Source organism: Triturus cristatus, chromosome 11 (assembly GCF_964204655.1).
Source record: "Triturus cristatus chromosome 11, aTriCri1.1, whole genome shotgun sequence".
NCBI classification, from domain to species: domain Eukaryota; kingdom Metazoa; phylum Chordata; class Amphibia; order Caudata; family Salamandridae; genus Triturus; species Triturus cristatus.
In genome coordinates this window covers 134,124,992-134,140,366 of record NC_140594.1, presented here as the reverse complement: position 1 = coordinate 134,140,366, position 15,375 = coordinate 134,124,992, and the positions used below count along the sequence as shown (strand labels likewise).

At 43.2% G+C, this 15,375-nt stretch overlaps 1 protein-coding gene across 2 annotated transcripts in view; it reads right to left on the bottom strand.

Annotated features, from left to right (window-relative positions):
• Positions 1-15,375, bottom strand: part of GCN1 (GCN1 activator of EIF2AK4) — a 693,936-nt gene that overhangs the window by 559,580 nt on the left and 118,981 nt on the right. For both annotated transcript variants that reach the window (XM_085633485.1, XM_085633484.1), the window contains exons 4-9: positions 6,557-6,688; positions 5,858-5,966; positions 5,631-5,729; positions 5,399-5,533; positions 4,503-4,571; positions 3,645-3,753 (exon numbers count right to left, since the gene is read on the bottom strand). In XM_085633485.1, coding sequence (XP_085489611.1) covers positions 3,645-3,753; positions 4,503-4,571; positions 5,399-5,533; positions 5,631-5,729; positions 5,858-5,966; positions 6,557-6,688 — 653 coding nt within the window. The remainder of the gene's footprint in view (positions 1-3,644; positions 3,754-4,502; positions 4,572-5,398; positions 5,534-5,630; positions 5,730-5,857; positions 5,967-6,556; positions 6,689-15,375) is intronic.

Below are 15,375 nucleotides of genomic sequence, written 5' to 3'. Positions count from 1 at the left end.
CCTTTCCATTGGGCCATGGACTTATGCCTCTACAATACATCATGCGCTAACTCGGACTATGATCTGTTAGTGGGTCGATTGCTGGCCCACGACCAGGCCTGTTCTCGGGATGGTCGTATGGCGTGTGCGGCTGCACTTGGGAGTATTGGCTGAGTGGGATATCTGTGCGGCTGCGCAGAACATCTTGCAACGGAGTTTCATCGCATATCACGCATGTTGCCCAGATTTGCTCTTGGAGGCATCGGGCTATGAGGAGCATGTGTGTTCCTTCGAGGGTCTAGATTGGATGGCATCCTTTTTTGCTACTAACTATAGGGATGACCTTCTGGAACGAATTGCATTCTTACGTTCACATACTTTGATGGATTTTCCACCTCCAAATGAAACCTGTTCTCCGTTAACAACAGAATTAGAAATTGCTTTTTTTTTTTAAATCTTCCAATTTGGTATTTTTCAAGAGCTTCTAGACTCTGCTTAATTTGAACTCTGTTTGGGTCTTTTGTCTATATACTTCGACCTTACCAAGGGGAGGGTGTCATATGGCCGTTTGGGTCATTGTCTACAGAGCTAAGATAGCATGAGCTCTGCTGCCATGATGCAGCTTTTGCGCAACTTTATTTGGCATAACTCTGTTTGTGCCTTTCACATGAGAACCGTCTGCTTTCTGCATTCTCTGCCTGTTCCTGGAGTTTAGTCCAAACACGATGTGCAAGGTCAATAAACAATGCCCCGTGTTATTCTGTTCTGGTCAGTCCCTAGCGCCTAGACAAAACATGCTAACACAGCCGCTACTGCTGGAAACTCGTGCTTTGATATTATGGGGCTGTATGTTGTTCAGAAACACACTTGGAGAGGGGCCTTTCCATGGAGAAGAGCTAGGCTGTTCCTATGATGTAAAACTACCATCAAGGCATTAAGGTAGGGGGTCTGCTGATAAAGCCCAGGGATCTTCCTTTATATAATAAAACTTTTTCTAGCCAAGGGGAGGGTGGTTAGGCCTCATAGCCCTTTATCCACTGTCAGTATACGATGATATCCCCCTTTATAATCTTTGGAATTACAACAATGCTAACTGTTTTAGGTTTATGCGTTTTGCTGCTGGTGGTGGTGGCGCATATACTGCATTATAGAGCACTATAGTTAAAATAAACCTTTTGAACTATAACAGTGACTGTCAATTCTTATTGTGGACAGGAACGAGTGAGTGAGCGAAAGGGTACGTCTTGCTACCACGATTCCTGAGAGAGTCGGAAGTGTTGTGTTCTGGGTTGTCTAATCCTTTGTAGCTTCATGATTATGTAGGAGAACGAATGAGACACTATAGCTAGTCGGTTTTGGGATTTTGGGTACCTAGGGTGTAGGAAGGTTCAGCACCTATACACCGAGGTCCTGTTTTCCTGCGCATAGTTCTGCAACAAGCCCATCGTGAACAAGAAATGTATGGAGGCCAGTCAGTCAGTAATAAAAATAAAAATGCAAACCCCCTTGTCTGAGGTGTTTGTCATAGCCTTCACAATGTAAACTATCTCACAATTCTATCTGTCAGAGTTTACAGAATAAACACACTTCTTATTGCACAAGTCCCAGAGTTTCAAAATGCAGAGTCGTTCTTAATATTTTTTTTTCTCATGAGGTTGCGTTAACAAGATTTGTATTATTAATGAATAATTAGTAGCGGGGAACTACTTCAGAAACTGGCTACCATGAGTGCTGTCCAATCAAATGTCCATAAAGAAGATGATCAAACATAGGGGTGGAACCAAAGAACCTCTCTCTGTGTTTTTTATTTATAATGTTGGTCTTTTTTTTTTAGATAAGATGAACTCTGGCTAAAACGGTCTATAGCCAAACCTAAAACAGTACTGTTCATGGAAACAGTTTTGGAAAAGATGTCTACAAATAATTATATCTATTTGAAGAATGGGTCAATAAATCTCTGAGTAGACAACAAAATAATGGAATAACAGAAACTTTGAATCTGCTGTGTTTATGCAAGCCTGCACAAACCATTAAGGTCGTTCATAAAAGGTTTCTTTTGGGCAGACAACAATAAAGCACACACAAGAACATGTGCAGCGATAGGTAAAACTGTCAGCATTACCATTAAAATCACATATGTAAACAGAATTATATGAACAATAAGATTAGTTAGCCATTACTGGAGCATGAATGGATAGAAATAGAGAGATTTCTGTAAGAGTATGATCCACTTGGAACAAAACACTTCACCATACGGACAGAGAAACAAAAGTTAGAAAGGGACTTCAATCAGTTAATGTTGAGCATAAGGGGGAAGATGGTTTTCCAGGAGGTAAACTACAAAGAATCACATATGTCTATGCAGATTTCTTTAGTAAAACATCTCCGCATAAGATGGCAGGTTCTCATAGCGCATATCTGGTATGCAAGTGGATGCAAGTAGTTGTGAGGCAATTCATTGTCTACAGTCACTAGGCAGCTTATAGAAGTTTATGATCACCTTCCTGATATTTGCCTTACTAAAAAGAGGTATTTCTTCTCTGGTCCCCAAAATATAATTTTACATTTTAATAAATGCTTTAAGTATGCTGTTATCGATAGAGAAGGACTTCTCAAACTGTAATTAGATCAATTATATGACTGATGTAATAGGACTGACCCACAGAACAAAAGGTTTTTGAGTTGTTACCGGATAGATTTTTTTTTGGGGTGCAGAAATAGCACACCTATCAGGTGTCCAGCCGCTCTATAAAAACAAATAAAAAAGCAAACCGGGCTTAAACCAAATTATAATAGGCTACTCTGACAGTATTTGGACAGTAGGTGGGTTAGGAAAGCCCATGGAACTACTATTAAGGATTCAACATTTAGTGTGATGCATAAAATCCGGAAGGATATTTTTTTCAGTTCATGAATTCCATCAGGAGACATCAAATTAAGATGACACTCCACCCAGGAGCACAAGCTGAAGCACGATTAAAAGACTTTGAGGAAAGGAAGAAGACATTAAAAAGACTGACCTTTGCTGTGCTTGCCCAACAGAAAAAATAGCTCATTTATCACAGGAACAATTGGAGTAAATTGAAATCATTAGAATGAAGTCAGAAGTAGTCAGCAAAAGGTTGCAAAACTTAAATGTGCATATAAAATGCAAAATCAGTGTCACTGAGGAAAGGCTCCTGGAAACCGATAGAACTGGTACAAAAAATAACTGGGGAATGTAGAGGTACTATAATAGTCAAATTATTTCAACAATCTGTTTAAAGATGGGTTAACAGTTAAATAAGTTTGGAACTCTAAAGTGGCTATGGTGTTTTCCACTCTTATTCTTGTAACCTAGGTGTTATTCGAACATCAAAAATAGCTGTTTTTCTACTTGAGTGCCAAGGTCTTTAATAGAGATCAAAGATGATGGTAACTGGTCAACACACTGCAGCAGGATTCAAAGGACTGGTCTTTCATTTTTGTTAAGGAAGCTCAGACTGCCCCTCTGAATAGTTTCCCATATTGACTGACCTGAAATAGCAATGCAGCACACCACACTTTAAACCCAACACACGAACACCAGAATGCACTTTACAACTTTTCTACCAGCAGTTATCTCCTTTTGCAGTTCTCCACCCATTCAAGAAAACCCATTAGGTTACTCCCATGCAGTCACTTACTTTCAATTACATTTTCTGGGCTTCGGAGGAGTGATTTCTGAAGGGCCGGCAGAACTAGTTCTTTAAATTCAGCGTGAGAAAGATGCCGGATCAATGGAGAGCAGTTATCCTAGAAGAGACAACCAGTCACCTGAAGAAAACTGGGTCAAACCACAAATAACAAAGCTAGAGAGAGACAACCAATTGGCAGCTATCTCAGCTCAATTAACCAGAAAATCTTCTGGTAGAGTGAGTAAAACACTGATGCACTCATATTCTCTATTCACAAAGTAATACACAACCAGAGTCCACTCAAGATCAGTCAGTCGTGCCAGCGCAATAGTAACCAATATGTTACTAATAGGCTACAGAGTAAGCCAACATGGTCTTAGAGATCCAAAGCCTACAGAAATCTAATCGATGGGCACAATTTCAGAATAAATACCCAAAGTGCTAATCCGTCTTGATCTGTGAAACATAGAAAACTGTGTTTTGTCAGGCTCACTAACACGAAAAGCATGAGAAGAGTTTGTGCTTTGTGCCTTTGTTTTGTCTTGTTTCTTGAATAGGTGTGTGCATGTTAGGGCCCCACCTGTACAACCCTATTTATTTTTACTGAACATCAACACAACACAATAGGGTCATAATGAACCATAACTCGGGCACTTAAATGAATTTGTGCAAGAAGAATAAATGAAGTGTGTCAGGATCATCCCTGTCATCATTTAACTCTACTGTACCAGAAGCCTGCACGAGCATACAAACGAGCATATTAGCTAAACCTGCGAAGGGGTCAAGATAATGTTGACATTAGTACAAGACATTCATCCTCTTAGTGCTACAACAAAGACAGTTTGAAGACCAAACGATTACTCTTACCAGAAGATGCTTCTGAGGCTTCAGCTTACTCATCAGAATCATTTTCATGTAGAAATCCAACAGGGTACCCTGCAGGAAAGACCAAACCAGGATTTCACATGAACTCTCAATCATCAACAAACGACACCATCCCTAGATTCCATCCCAAGTGCTCCACATTTACTCATTCCAGCCACTTGACAACGTCCTCAACTTTGTTCCTCATGAAATGAAGCACCCACAGAATCAACAAGTGGCACCAAGCAGGCTGGACCACACTGCAAATGAGTCAACTTCATGTTCACAATCAAGTTTATATCAATCTCTACATTTTTCATCTCACTTAAACTTGCTTCCTTAGAGACATCCCCCACCCACCGAACGAGTCCACCATCTTCTCAGCAACTCAGCTCCCATAAGCCATGTCCCTGGTTTAATCATTTGCAGCTCTAGCACTACTTTATGAGAATACCCAACACCTTGATCTAAGACCCTACATATCCAACACCATCACAGACACCCTCCAGTACCATATCATCCAAATGGAGATGTTTCTACAGCCTCCATTATCCATGCATCATATTTCTTGACTAACTAGGTCACCCACAACTGCTGCACATTTTGTGTTTGAAGGTACTCCCATTCACTGCCCTCGCAGTATGTTTCCATGGCATTAATTTATGTTACTATTTCAATTTGATGTACAATATTCTTGATCTCAGACCCAGAATTTCTATTATAAACTAATATTAAAGTCAAGTTAGTAGCACTCCTCTGCGGATCCACAAGCCCAGAAAATAAGCATCTGTCAAAATTCACCTGGGGACAACTTTACAGAATGGTCCTGCCACATCATCTATCTCAAAGTGGGCCCTTAAGAAAAATAACACTAGCACAGCGCTGCATTTGGCACTTGCCTTGTGTTTGTTTACTACTTCCATCTCTTTCTGGTTCATGCAGAACTGCACCAGGAGTCCCAGCATCCCTGTGTAGTTCTGGTTGGGCTCCAGACCAAGGGTAGTGGCTAGGTACTGATCCACCAATCCAGGATTCTAAATAAAAATAGGACACCCAATTATAGCAAGGACAATGCATAGTACACAAAAGAGCTGATCCAAGAGCAAGTAGAAGCAGACAATGGAAACTAACCTCTTTCCAAAGATGGTTTAATTTCTTGACAACTCCTTGCACAGCATGCTGGTGTGATCCTCCCAGCACTTCCATTAACAAGAGGCATTGAACTTCAACCTAAGACAGAGAAAACAAACTTTTCAGGATCCATACAACATGTTGGCAGTCATTTACACCCAAGCAGTAGAAAGCCACCTGAGCAAGACCTCTTCCACCACCTACATCTGACAATCCAAGAAACTTACAAGTTTTTGCCATAGTTCGCCTTGTCGTTTGTCAGGTGTTTGGAAGACAGTCGGATTGAGGAGGCCAGTCCAGGAGAAAGCCAATGCAGCAGCTGACCCGCTGCTCTTACTGCAAGATGGAAATAGAGTGCTATTTATATACTATCATGGCAAACCTGTTGCAATAGACAAACATTATAGCCACCGACCTAGCTACTAGACCACCTGAAATTATTCTTTCCAAGAGACCAAGATAATAACTTTTGTGAGGACCATGCCATTTAACATACGCCCTTCACTCAATTGAATAACCAGAGCACAGAGCTAGCCTTTTTATTTTTCATCACAAAATGGGGTCAATGTTACTGCCGAGACCATTTATTCCACAACAGGCAAATAGGGAAGCATACTTGTCTATGATAATATTATAGACCAAATTTACAGCCAACATGCAATGCTTTCGCTTCATTTTAGGAAACAATCGTATTTCAGTAAATAGTTTTAAAAGGGCCATAGAGTGAAAGATACAAAACGAGTTCTGTTAGAAATTCCACATCATTAGGAATAAGGATTCTAAAAGTCACTTTTTGAGGATGCCTGGGTGAAGTTTCGGAATTGTGTTTTGACATCATTCACTCGATGACTCCTTTGACAGTTATGTAACTAGCTCCTGAGTGCCATCCGGGGGTTTACTTTATAGGAGAAGTGTATTGGTCTCACCTGGGAGCACCATTCTTGCCACCTAGCCCTGTGGACTGCAGGGACTGCAGAAGGTTCTTGGCTGCAACTTCAGGCTGTGACTCAACAAGCTGCTGGATGGCGGCACGAAGTGCCCGACGAGATGTTGCATCTCTAACAAAGAAAATGAAAGGAAACATAACATCAAATAAAATTAGCTAACAATAGTCGCTCAAAAGAGGTCAAAGAGTGAGCTCTTTACAATTTGCTACAGTGAACTGTGGTGGATTTCAATCCTCACAACACTGCAAGGCCTGACTAATGGTAATATAGAACTATGTAAGTCTTTGTTAAACAAATATAACAAACCATTGAATCAAGTAAGATTTAATAGCTAATCCAGGTGCTGATGTATCAAGGTTATTTTATCTGCCGAGCAGCATGCACTGAGCCAACATGACTGATGGTGAAACAAAAGTCCTTTATGATAATCATCTTAAACGATTCTGCAGCACCTCAAGAAACCACCAGCAAAAATATGACCTGGGGTAATACTCAAAGGCAGCAGTCCCCAAACAGTTAAGGATAAATGTCAGTCATCCACCAAAATCAATTAAAAACCAAGGAAATACACACTCGGTGACAGGAGATAATGTAATTCACTGACCCATCACATTTTACAAACTTTTACAGTCTCAATTATCACCACGACCACCACTCAAAAACACGAATAGCAAACCATGAAAGCAAAACAGTGAGGGTCCCACATTCGCTCAAACAGCACTTTTGCCATTATTAAATTACCTGAACACCAAAATACAGAAAGAATGCACAAACCACACGGATTGATAAAAACAAGTTTGAAAATCTTCCAAAACTCAATTTAGGCAGATGTCCCAACTGAGAACCTCTCACCTTAAACAGACATTTACCTTTTCTCCCTATATGTGAATTAATAAGGGGAACAATTCTACAACCAATCTTTTGATTAATACATCATGTGGTTAAGGGCATCTAAGGTAAACCACTACCTGGTTTGGGCATGGGTGGGCCCTGGGCCACACTTCCGGCCTATGTAGTAATAATAATTTTCTTAACCAATTAGTACAAATCTTTATGAAATTTAAAATATACCACGCAGTTTATCAGTAAAAGACGCAACCTCTGTCATTGAAAGTCAATCACATATAAAACTTTGTACATTTAAGTATCTTTATATATTGTTGATCTGGGTAATTTACAAACCAAATAAAACATTCTGACGAAAGATAACTATTTTATTACATATTCTTATTACAAACCAGCATAACAACAAAGAGCCTTTATACTTCATCACGCTGGCAAGTTTGTTAATTAAGATCCCTTCAAATGTGGATACGCTCTGCAATACGTAAAATGTTTAAGTCCAAGCAAACAATGATTACTTCACTATATATTCTACTGGCATTACTTGCAAACATAGGTTGTAAAATCAATCTCCTCTTTTGACATAAGCTCTGCACAAACATATCATACATAGCAGCTTCACTTACCTAACCGCACAATCTGGATGCCCGTGACCTTCCACTAAAAGCACGTCAACTTGTGCCAAACTCAAACATGGGTTTTAGGAAAAACCATTGTCACATAATTTTCTATTGAGGTGCTACAGATAAAGGAACCTGCAACAGCAAGTGTCACTACACCCAACGAGCATCCAAAATACCCACCATCTTCTAAACCTACAAGAAATAATGGTCATGTGCCAACCAGAAAGAGCCTGGTATTGTTTAATCTTTTCAATAAACATACTAGAGTTACATCTGCTTATAAACTAACAGTTCCACTGTTGCTTTTGGGTGAGCCCAACAGGCATTTATCTGCATATTTATAACAAGTGAATCCTATCTGCTTCACCCCTTCTGCTCGGGGGGGTGGGAGGGGGGGGGGGGGGGGGGGAGTTGAACCTAATGGGCAATTATCGGACTACCTGTAACCAGTGCACGACACGGACAGCTCCTCAGCTCTTCAGTCACGCCTGGAGACTGTTTTTGGAATTTATCAACACTGACTGTAACCAGTACATGCAATGGGCAACGCCTGACGCTCATGGGTAACCTAGCAAGCAAAGTCTGAAATCCACCTGCCACTATCTACTCTTGATGAGCATAAGGCGATAGCCTCAACTGCCATAACTCCTCTACTTTCACCTTACTCCCATCATTGTCTCTTTACTTAACCAAGAACACAACTCCTACAGAAAATACTAGTTGTCACCTAAGCAGACTACTGCATCGACCTAATAATTCAATACTTCTCGGGGTAAACCACAGACCATCAACCTTGAGGTCTAGTAGAGTAAGATTAAGACATCATGGTATCTCCTAGTAGCTTAGCACTGCCCCGGGGGTGAGGATTCCATCGCTCCAGAGTTCACTTCATGTGGTGTTTCCAGGAGCCTTGCCACTATTACAAGGGGCTAGGATTCTCTCACTCTTGGGGGTGACTTTTTATTGTACTTTCTGGTGGCTTAGCACTGTCGCCAAGGGCTAGGATTTTTTCACTTCTGGGCTGACTACATATTGTTCTTATTGGTGTGTTGGCACTATCCTTGAAGAAGAGATAGTCAGATCTACTTGCTACATTAGCTAAGAATCTAAAAGAGCTCTCAAACCTCAGACTGGTCATACAAATTTCAAATTGAAAATAGTATTTTTCTTCACCATAAGCTTATTACCCTATAATGATTAATCTGGTTTGACCAACTGCTCCTACTACAATCCATTTAGACCGGGAAGTGCCCTGGTGTGAAGAAACCACATGCACAGCGTAGACCTGTCCGTTAAAAATGTAAGGTTCAAAAAAATACTAACGCTATCTTATAACCCAAAAGAAAAAAACATTTATGACCTTGTAGGATTTCGATTTTTGGAAAATAAGTAAATGCACAATGGATACCACCATGGAAACCACAGCCACCATGCTCTCTATCCACTCGGGAGCACTCTTGGACCCTTGTCTGCACTTTGCTTTCACCAAAGGACTCAAGACCATCTGCACCGCCATCACAGCGATTCTCAATAACCTATCCAGATACTTGGACACAGGGCACCGTCCTATCACTCGTGGGAAAAACAGCAGAAGATCCAGAGACTCTGATGAACTATAGACCAATCTCCCCACTACCCTACAGGGCGACGGCACAGAAAGAACCTATTCGAAACACAACTAGTGAACTACCTCAATGGCAAACACATCTCAGGACCCATCTAATCAGTCTGAATCACAGCATTGAGACTGCCCCCCTTGCTGCCTGCAACAACATCAGTCTAATCATGAACAAGGATGACACCACAGCTCTCATCCTTCTCAAATACTCGGCAGTTTGACACCGCCACCCACCAAATCGTCACCCAACACAGATACCATAATAAGTAAAACTGCACTTCAGTGAATCAGCTCCTTCTTCACAGGCTAAATGCAAGTCGTTGGTCTGGCCCCTTATATCCTCAGAGCCTCCAACCTAATTTGCAGTCCCGCTAGGCTCATCTCTGAACCCCATGATTTTCAATGTCTACACAGCCCCACTTGCCAGCATCGCCCAAGCCTGAGGACTCATGATCATTTCATACACTGACGACACCCAGCTCATCCTCTCCCTCTCCGAGGACTCAAACTAAATTGAATGACTGCATGTCACCCACTGGATGAAGAGCAACTGCCTGAAGCTCAAATCAAAGAAGCCGATGGGGGTACTCTTCGAGAAAGACATTTCACTCTGTTCCTAGGACTGGTGGTACTCCGAATTAGGACAATTCTGTGGTGCCAAGCCAGGAACCTAAGGATTGTGATAAAAAAATCTTGATGCCCAGCCAGGTCAACTTGATCACCGCTTCCACAACCTTAAACGCTTCAGGAAAATGAACAAATGTCATCCACTCAACACTTGTCAAATCATAACCTAAGCCCTTATCACCAGAAAGCTGGACTACTGTAATGCACTTTAGGTCGGAATCTCCCCACAATTCAGCAGGAGACTCCAGGTCATTAGAGAGCAGGGGGGCTAGACTCACACTTGACCTCTCGCCCCACCCCCACATATTGTCATACCTCAAAGTCCTCCATTGGATCCCTATTCAAAACTCACCCTTTTCAAACTACTCAGGCACACGTAGAACGCACTGCACAACCAAAGACACGCTACCTGAACAGCTGCATCAGTTTCCACACCCCCAACTAACATTCGCTACACCAGCGTACCGCTCGCCCATGTCCCCTGCATTGGAGGATCCAGAGCTGCGGACCGCACACTCTCATTCCTTTCCAGCCTAGAATGGCCTGCTCTTGCACATTAGATCTGCCTGCTCAGTCCTAGAATTCAATGGGCCCCAGTAAGGGCAGCACCCCTGTCTCCAGGCACTGTGTACAGGATATAAGAAAAGGACTCTGGTTACAGTACTCCTTCTGTTTGGAAGGGGTTGCATTAGACCCCTCCCTTGATGAGATAAAGAGGAGATATTGACACTAAAGGAGATGCATAGTGTGCCACTGGGAAGATAGCCTCTCTGGATGGCAGAAATCTAGCCCACATTACGGCATCATATGAACTGCCATTGTTTCAGTCTTTTTCGGTTCCACTTTGTGCTTGTGATCTTTCCGGCATGCGGTGCAGGAAGCAAAAAGCTGCATCACAATAAATAGCCTTCCTTGTCACTACCCGCCGTCCTGAAATAAAGCCATTACGTGATCGACTTTGGTCAAATCACTGGATCGGGATCCACCCCACCAGAAATCCACTGCTTTACCAAAGTGATTGCGCTCTGTAAAAGAACCACCACTTTGCAGAAGAGACTACTGTGGGGCACATCAACACACAAACCAGCAACCGTGTTATCTTTACTGTCTTTGAGGTCAAATCTTTGTCCCCTATCTTTCAAAACCACAACCTGTCAGGGATTAGTCCTACATCCCTCTGAAGCATTTCTGCCTCACAAGGCCCCATCTAAATAACTGTGGTGGTCCCGAGGCGGACATGCGGTGCACCGGCGTGCGGCTGCCATGGAGGACCTGCAGTGCCACCGACTTCTCTAAAGGCCTGCAGCTGTGGACCGAGGGAGGCCCTGATGAGAGAAGGTTTGTGGTTGGCAAAATACCTTCGAGGCAACCGCCCCTGTGCTGGGTGAGACGGTGCGAGAGGTTTGCACGCACTGCCACGGGGCGACCTGACCGGGCCCGCTGGTGCCGATTGACTGCAGGCAGAGCACCTGGGCCTTGATTCATTGTATGCAGTCCCGCGCTGGGGTGCCCGCTCTCCTGCTGACAGGAGACAGCCACAGGAGGTTGCCGGCCCAGTCAACGCTGTGTGTGGGAGGACAGGTCCCGGGGTGGCACCTGGGGACCGGCGGTGAGAATGTGACTGGGTCCTACTGAGCATCAAACCCTCGACCCCCTTTCCACGTCCTGCACTGCCTCGCGCTGCCTGCATCCTTGAGGGGTGCGGGGACTGCATCTCTGCTAGTCATCAGCGAGTGAGGGCCTTGTGCTCATAGATGCTTTCTAGTGAGTGGAGCCCCTCGGGGGATATTAAACTGCAGGTTGCACTTGGGGTGGCTCCATCTAGAATCTGTGACACCGCGGCTGAGGACCCCGTTTCCCTGGTGGGCCCCTGGGAGCCAGACATTAAGGTTAGTGCATGGCCTCCTGCCTGCCCATTAGATCTGCCCAGCTAGCACTGAGGGAGGCTCATGTTTGTTTCCTGGAACTGGCCTGATCGAGCCCCCTGGTGGGAACTGCTGAGGTGTGGCAGGGCCGAACACTACTCGCCGGCATAACGACTATTGTCTCTTTATTTATTTATTTAATAGAATTTTATATAGCGCAAACTTTACCCAAAGCTGTCGGAGAGTTTCACAATAGGACCAAGTACGTTACTTGAGGAGAATATTACTAGTTTACACTTTTCAGAAACAAAAGAGAAACAAGAAAAGGTAAAATAAAACAATAGATGGCATTCACTCAAAAACACACAAAAACAATAGGATGAAGATTGTACAGGCATAGGTTACACATTTACAATAATGAAAGAACTTCCTTGAGGGACATGAAAAGGGGTGTATTAGTTCTGGAAGTGTCTTTGGAAGAGAAGAGATTTGAGGTCAGTTTTGAAGGTCGGGGGAGAGGTGGTGGTACTGAGTAGTGAAGGAAGCGAGTTCCAGATCCTCACCGCATTGCCCGAGAAGGATTGAGTCATCGATCTTTCCCTTTTGAAGGTGGGGGACTCGAGCAGTACACTTTCCGCATTACGAGATGGTCTAGAGCCTCCAGAGATTTTCAGTTTATTCACCAGGTATCGAGGGGAGGAAGTGTGCAGGGCTTTGTGGGTGATACAGGCAGTCTTGTAGATTGATCTTGCCTCGATGAGAAGCAATCGAAGAGAAGATAGAATGGATGTGATGTGGTCACTTCTTTTGGCCCCAGATATTAAACGAGTGCCTGAATGGAGAATGGATTTAAGAGGGGAAAGGTGGGATTTGGGGAGGCCAGCAAGAAGAGAGTTGCAATAGTCCAATCTAGAGAGAACCAGAGATTGGACCAAGGTTTATAGGTCTTGCTCCGGAGGGAAACGTCAAATCTCCCAGAGAAGGCGCAGTTGGTATCGTGCATTCTTTGCAATGGTATTGATGTGGGAGAGTAGATTGAGCCTTTTGTCAAGTACGACACCAAGGGATTTTGTGCGGTCGACAATGATAGGTTTATTGTTGAGTAAATTCAGCTGATCCATCCAAGATTGATCATGAGGAGGAGAGAGGTAGAGGAGAGGAGGAATTCAGTTTTTGAAGGATTCAGAATGAGTTGATGAGGTAACATCCAGTTTTGAATAGAGTTGAGAGTAGAGTTGAGGATTGAGATATTGTGTGCGGAAGACACCTTAAGGTAGATTTGATTGTCATACGCATAGAGATGGTAAAGGATCCCAGATTTACTTAGGAGATTTCCCAATGGTTCTAAATCAAGATTGAACAAAGTGGGTGCAAGGATAGAACCTTGAGGGAGGCCTTGACCCACCGCCAAAGAAGACGAAAGACTGTTCGCTATTTTGATCATTTGGGATCTGTCCGAGAGGAAAGAGGCAAACCATTTAAGCACTGTACCTTCCAAACCCATTCTCTGTTGAAGAGTGTTAAGGAGAGTGTTGTGATTAACAGTGTCAAAGGCTGCAGAAAGGTCTAGAAGAATCAGAAGACAAGACTCCCCTGAATCCAGTATACGCAGCACATCGTCGATCACTTGCAGCAGGGCTGTTTCAGTGCTGCAGTTTTGAATGAAACCAGATTGGAAATTGTCAAGAAGATTATTATCCTTAATATGTACACATCTTTCTGCGATTTTCGCAAGAAAAGGGAGGTTAGGGATGGGGCGGAAGTTGTTGAGGTCGTTCGCATCAGCAGAGGGTTTTTTAAGAAGTGGGGTAGCCTGTCCTGTTTTAAGGTCAACAGGAAGGGAGCCTTGGCTGAGGAAGAGGTTAACCAGACTGGTCCAATAGGAAAGAGTATGGGTGTAGAAATCAATAGCAATGTCACCAGGGATAGGGTCAAAAGAATGGTTAAGGGGCTTTGTTTCAAGTATGCATTTGAGGAGGGCAACTTCAGAGATGACGTTAAAGTTCTGCCAAATGACTAAGGATTTGCGCTCCTCTAGGGGTGTAGGATGAATGACCTGATCCACCAGTGATTTCACTTTTTCATCAAAGAATATAGCGAATTCTGCTGCTTTCTTTGGAGAATCATCAGGCTTGAAGCAGTTTGGAATTTTGATGAGGTCAAATAGTTGTTTGGGTCTGTTTTTGGCTGAGTCAAGGATGGGTGCGAAGCTTTTTTATGGAAGAAGTGTTTGTGGTAATTTGATTTTGCTGAACGTAGAATAGAAAGATTAGTGGTGGATGGAGATTGTCTCCATTGTTTCTCCAGGATTCTCAGGTTCTTCCTTTCTTCAAAAAGGGATTTATTGAACCAAGGTGCTGAAGGAATAGGCCTTTTCCTTTTGCTTTGAAGTGGAGCGACATTATCGATTTCGACTGCAAGGACTAAGAGGAATTGGGAGGTAAGATCGTTGACATCCAAATTAGGGTCTAGCCGTGGAAGTGATAGCATAGCAGAATCACAAGGAGTGTCAAGGTCAATGTTTTTGGTGTTACGGAACCAGGTAGTAGTCCTTTTAGGTTGGCCGAGAGTTATAGTGTGTGCTAGGTGAAGAGAGAAGGGGATGAGGAAGTGGTCAGACCAGTCTACATGAATAGGGATAGCAATTGTAAGCATGTCTGCTTTCGATATAACAAGGTCCAGAATTGAGCCCTTAGAGCAGAGGTCTTCAAACTTTTGGATGCCGAGACCCCCCTGTCAACATTTTGAGGCGTAAGGACCCCCTCTTGACAAAAATGTCTAAACCTGTTGACTAAATTGCGTGGGATGAAAATGTAAATAAGGTTCTGTGATGCCGCATATTTTGGGATAGCATTGCTTCATTATTTTGATATTTGTTACACACAGTAACGCTGAGGAAAGATTTCACCCAATCAGTACCCATTTATAACCAAAATACAGCAATTATCATCAGAAAGATTTTAAGTCAACGTTTGTGAAGGGCCTTCCACTCTGCAGCAATACGTGCTGCCACATTAGAAGCTCACCTGGCCCTGACCGGAAGAAGCAGGGGTCCCTTAAAACCTTGGCGGTTTTGTGTAGAGTTAAGCCTTTTACCCATGCAGCTTTCCTCTCACCCCCTCCCTTCCATCCCTCTCTCCTCTCCTAACCCCGGATCCCTCTCTCACTTTGCAGGTCATTTTCTTTCACCCCTTTTTACAACTTCTGAACTCTCCCCATTCA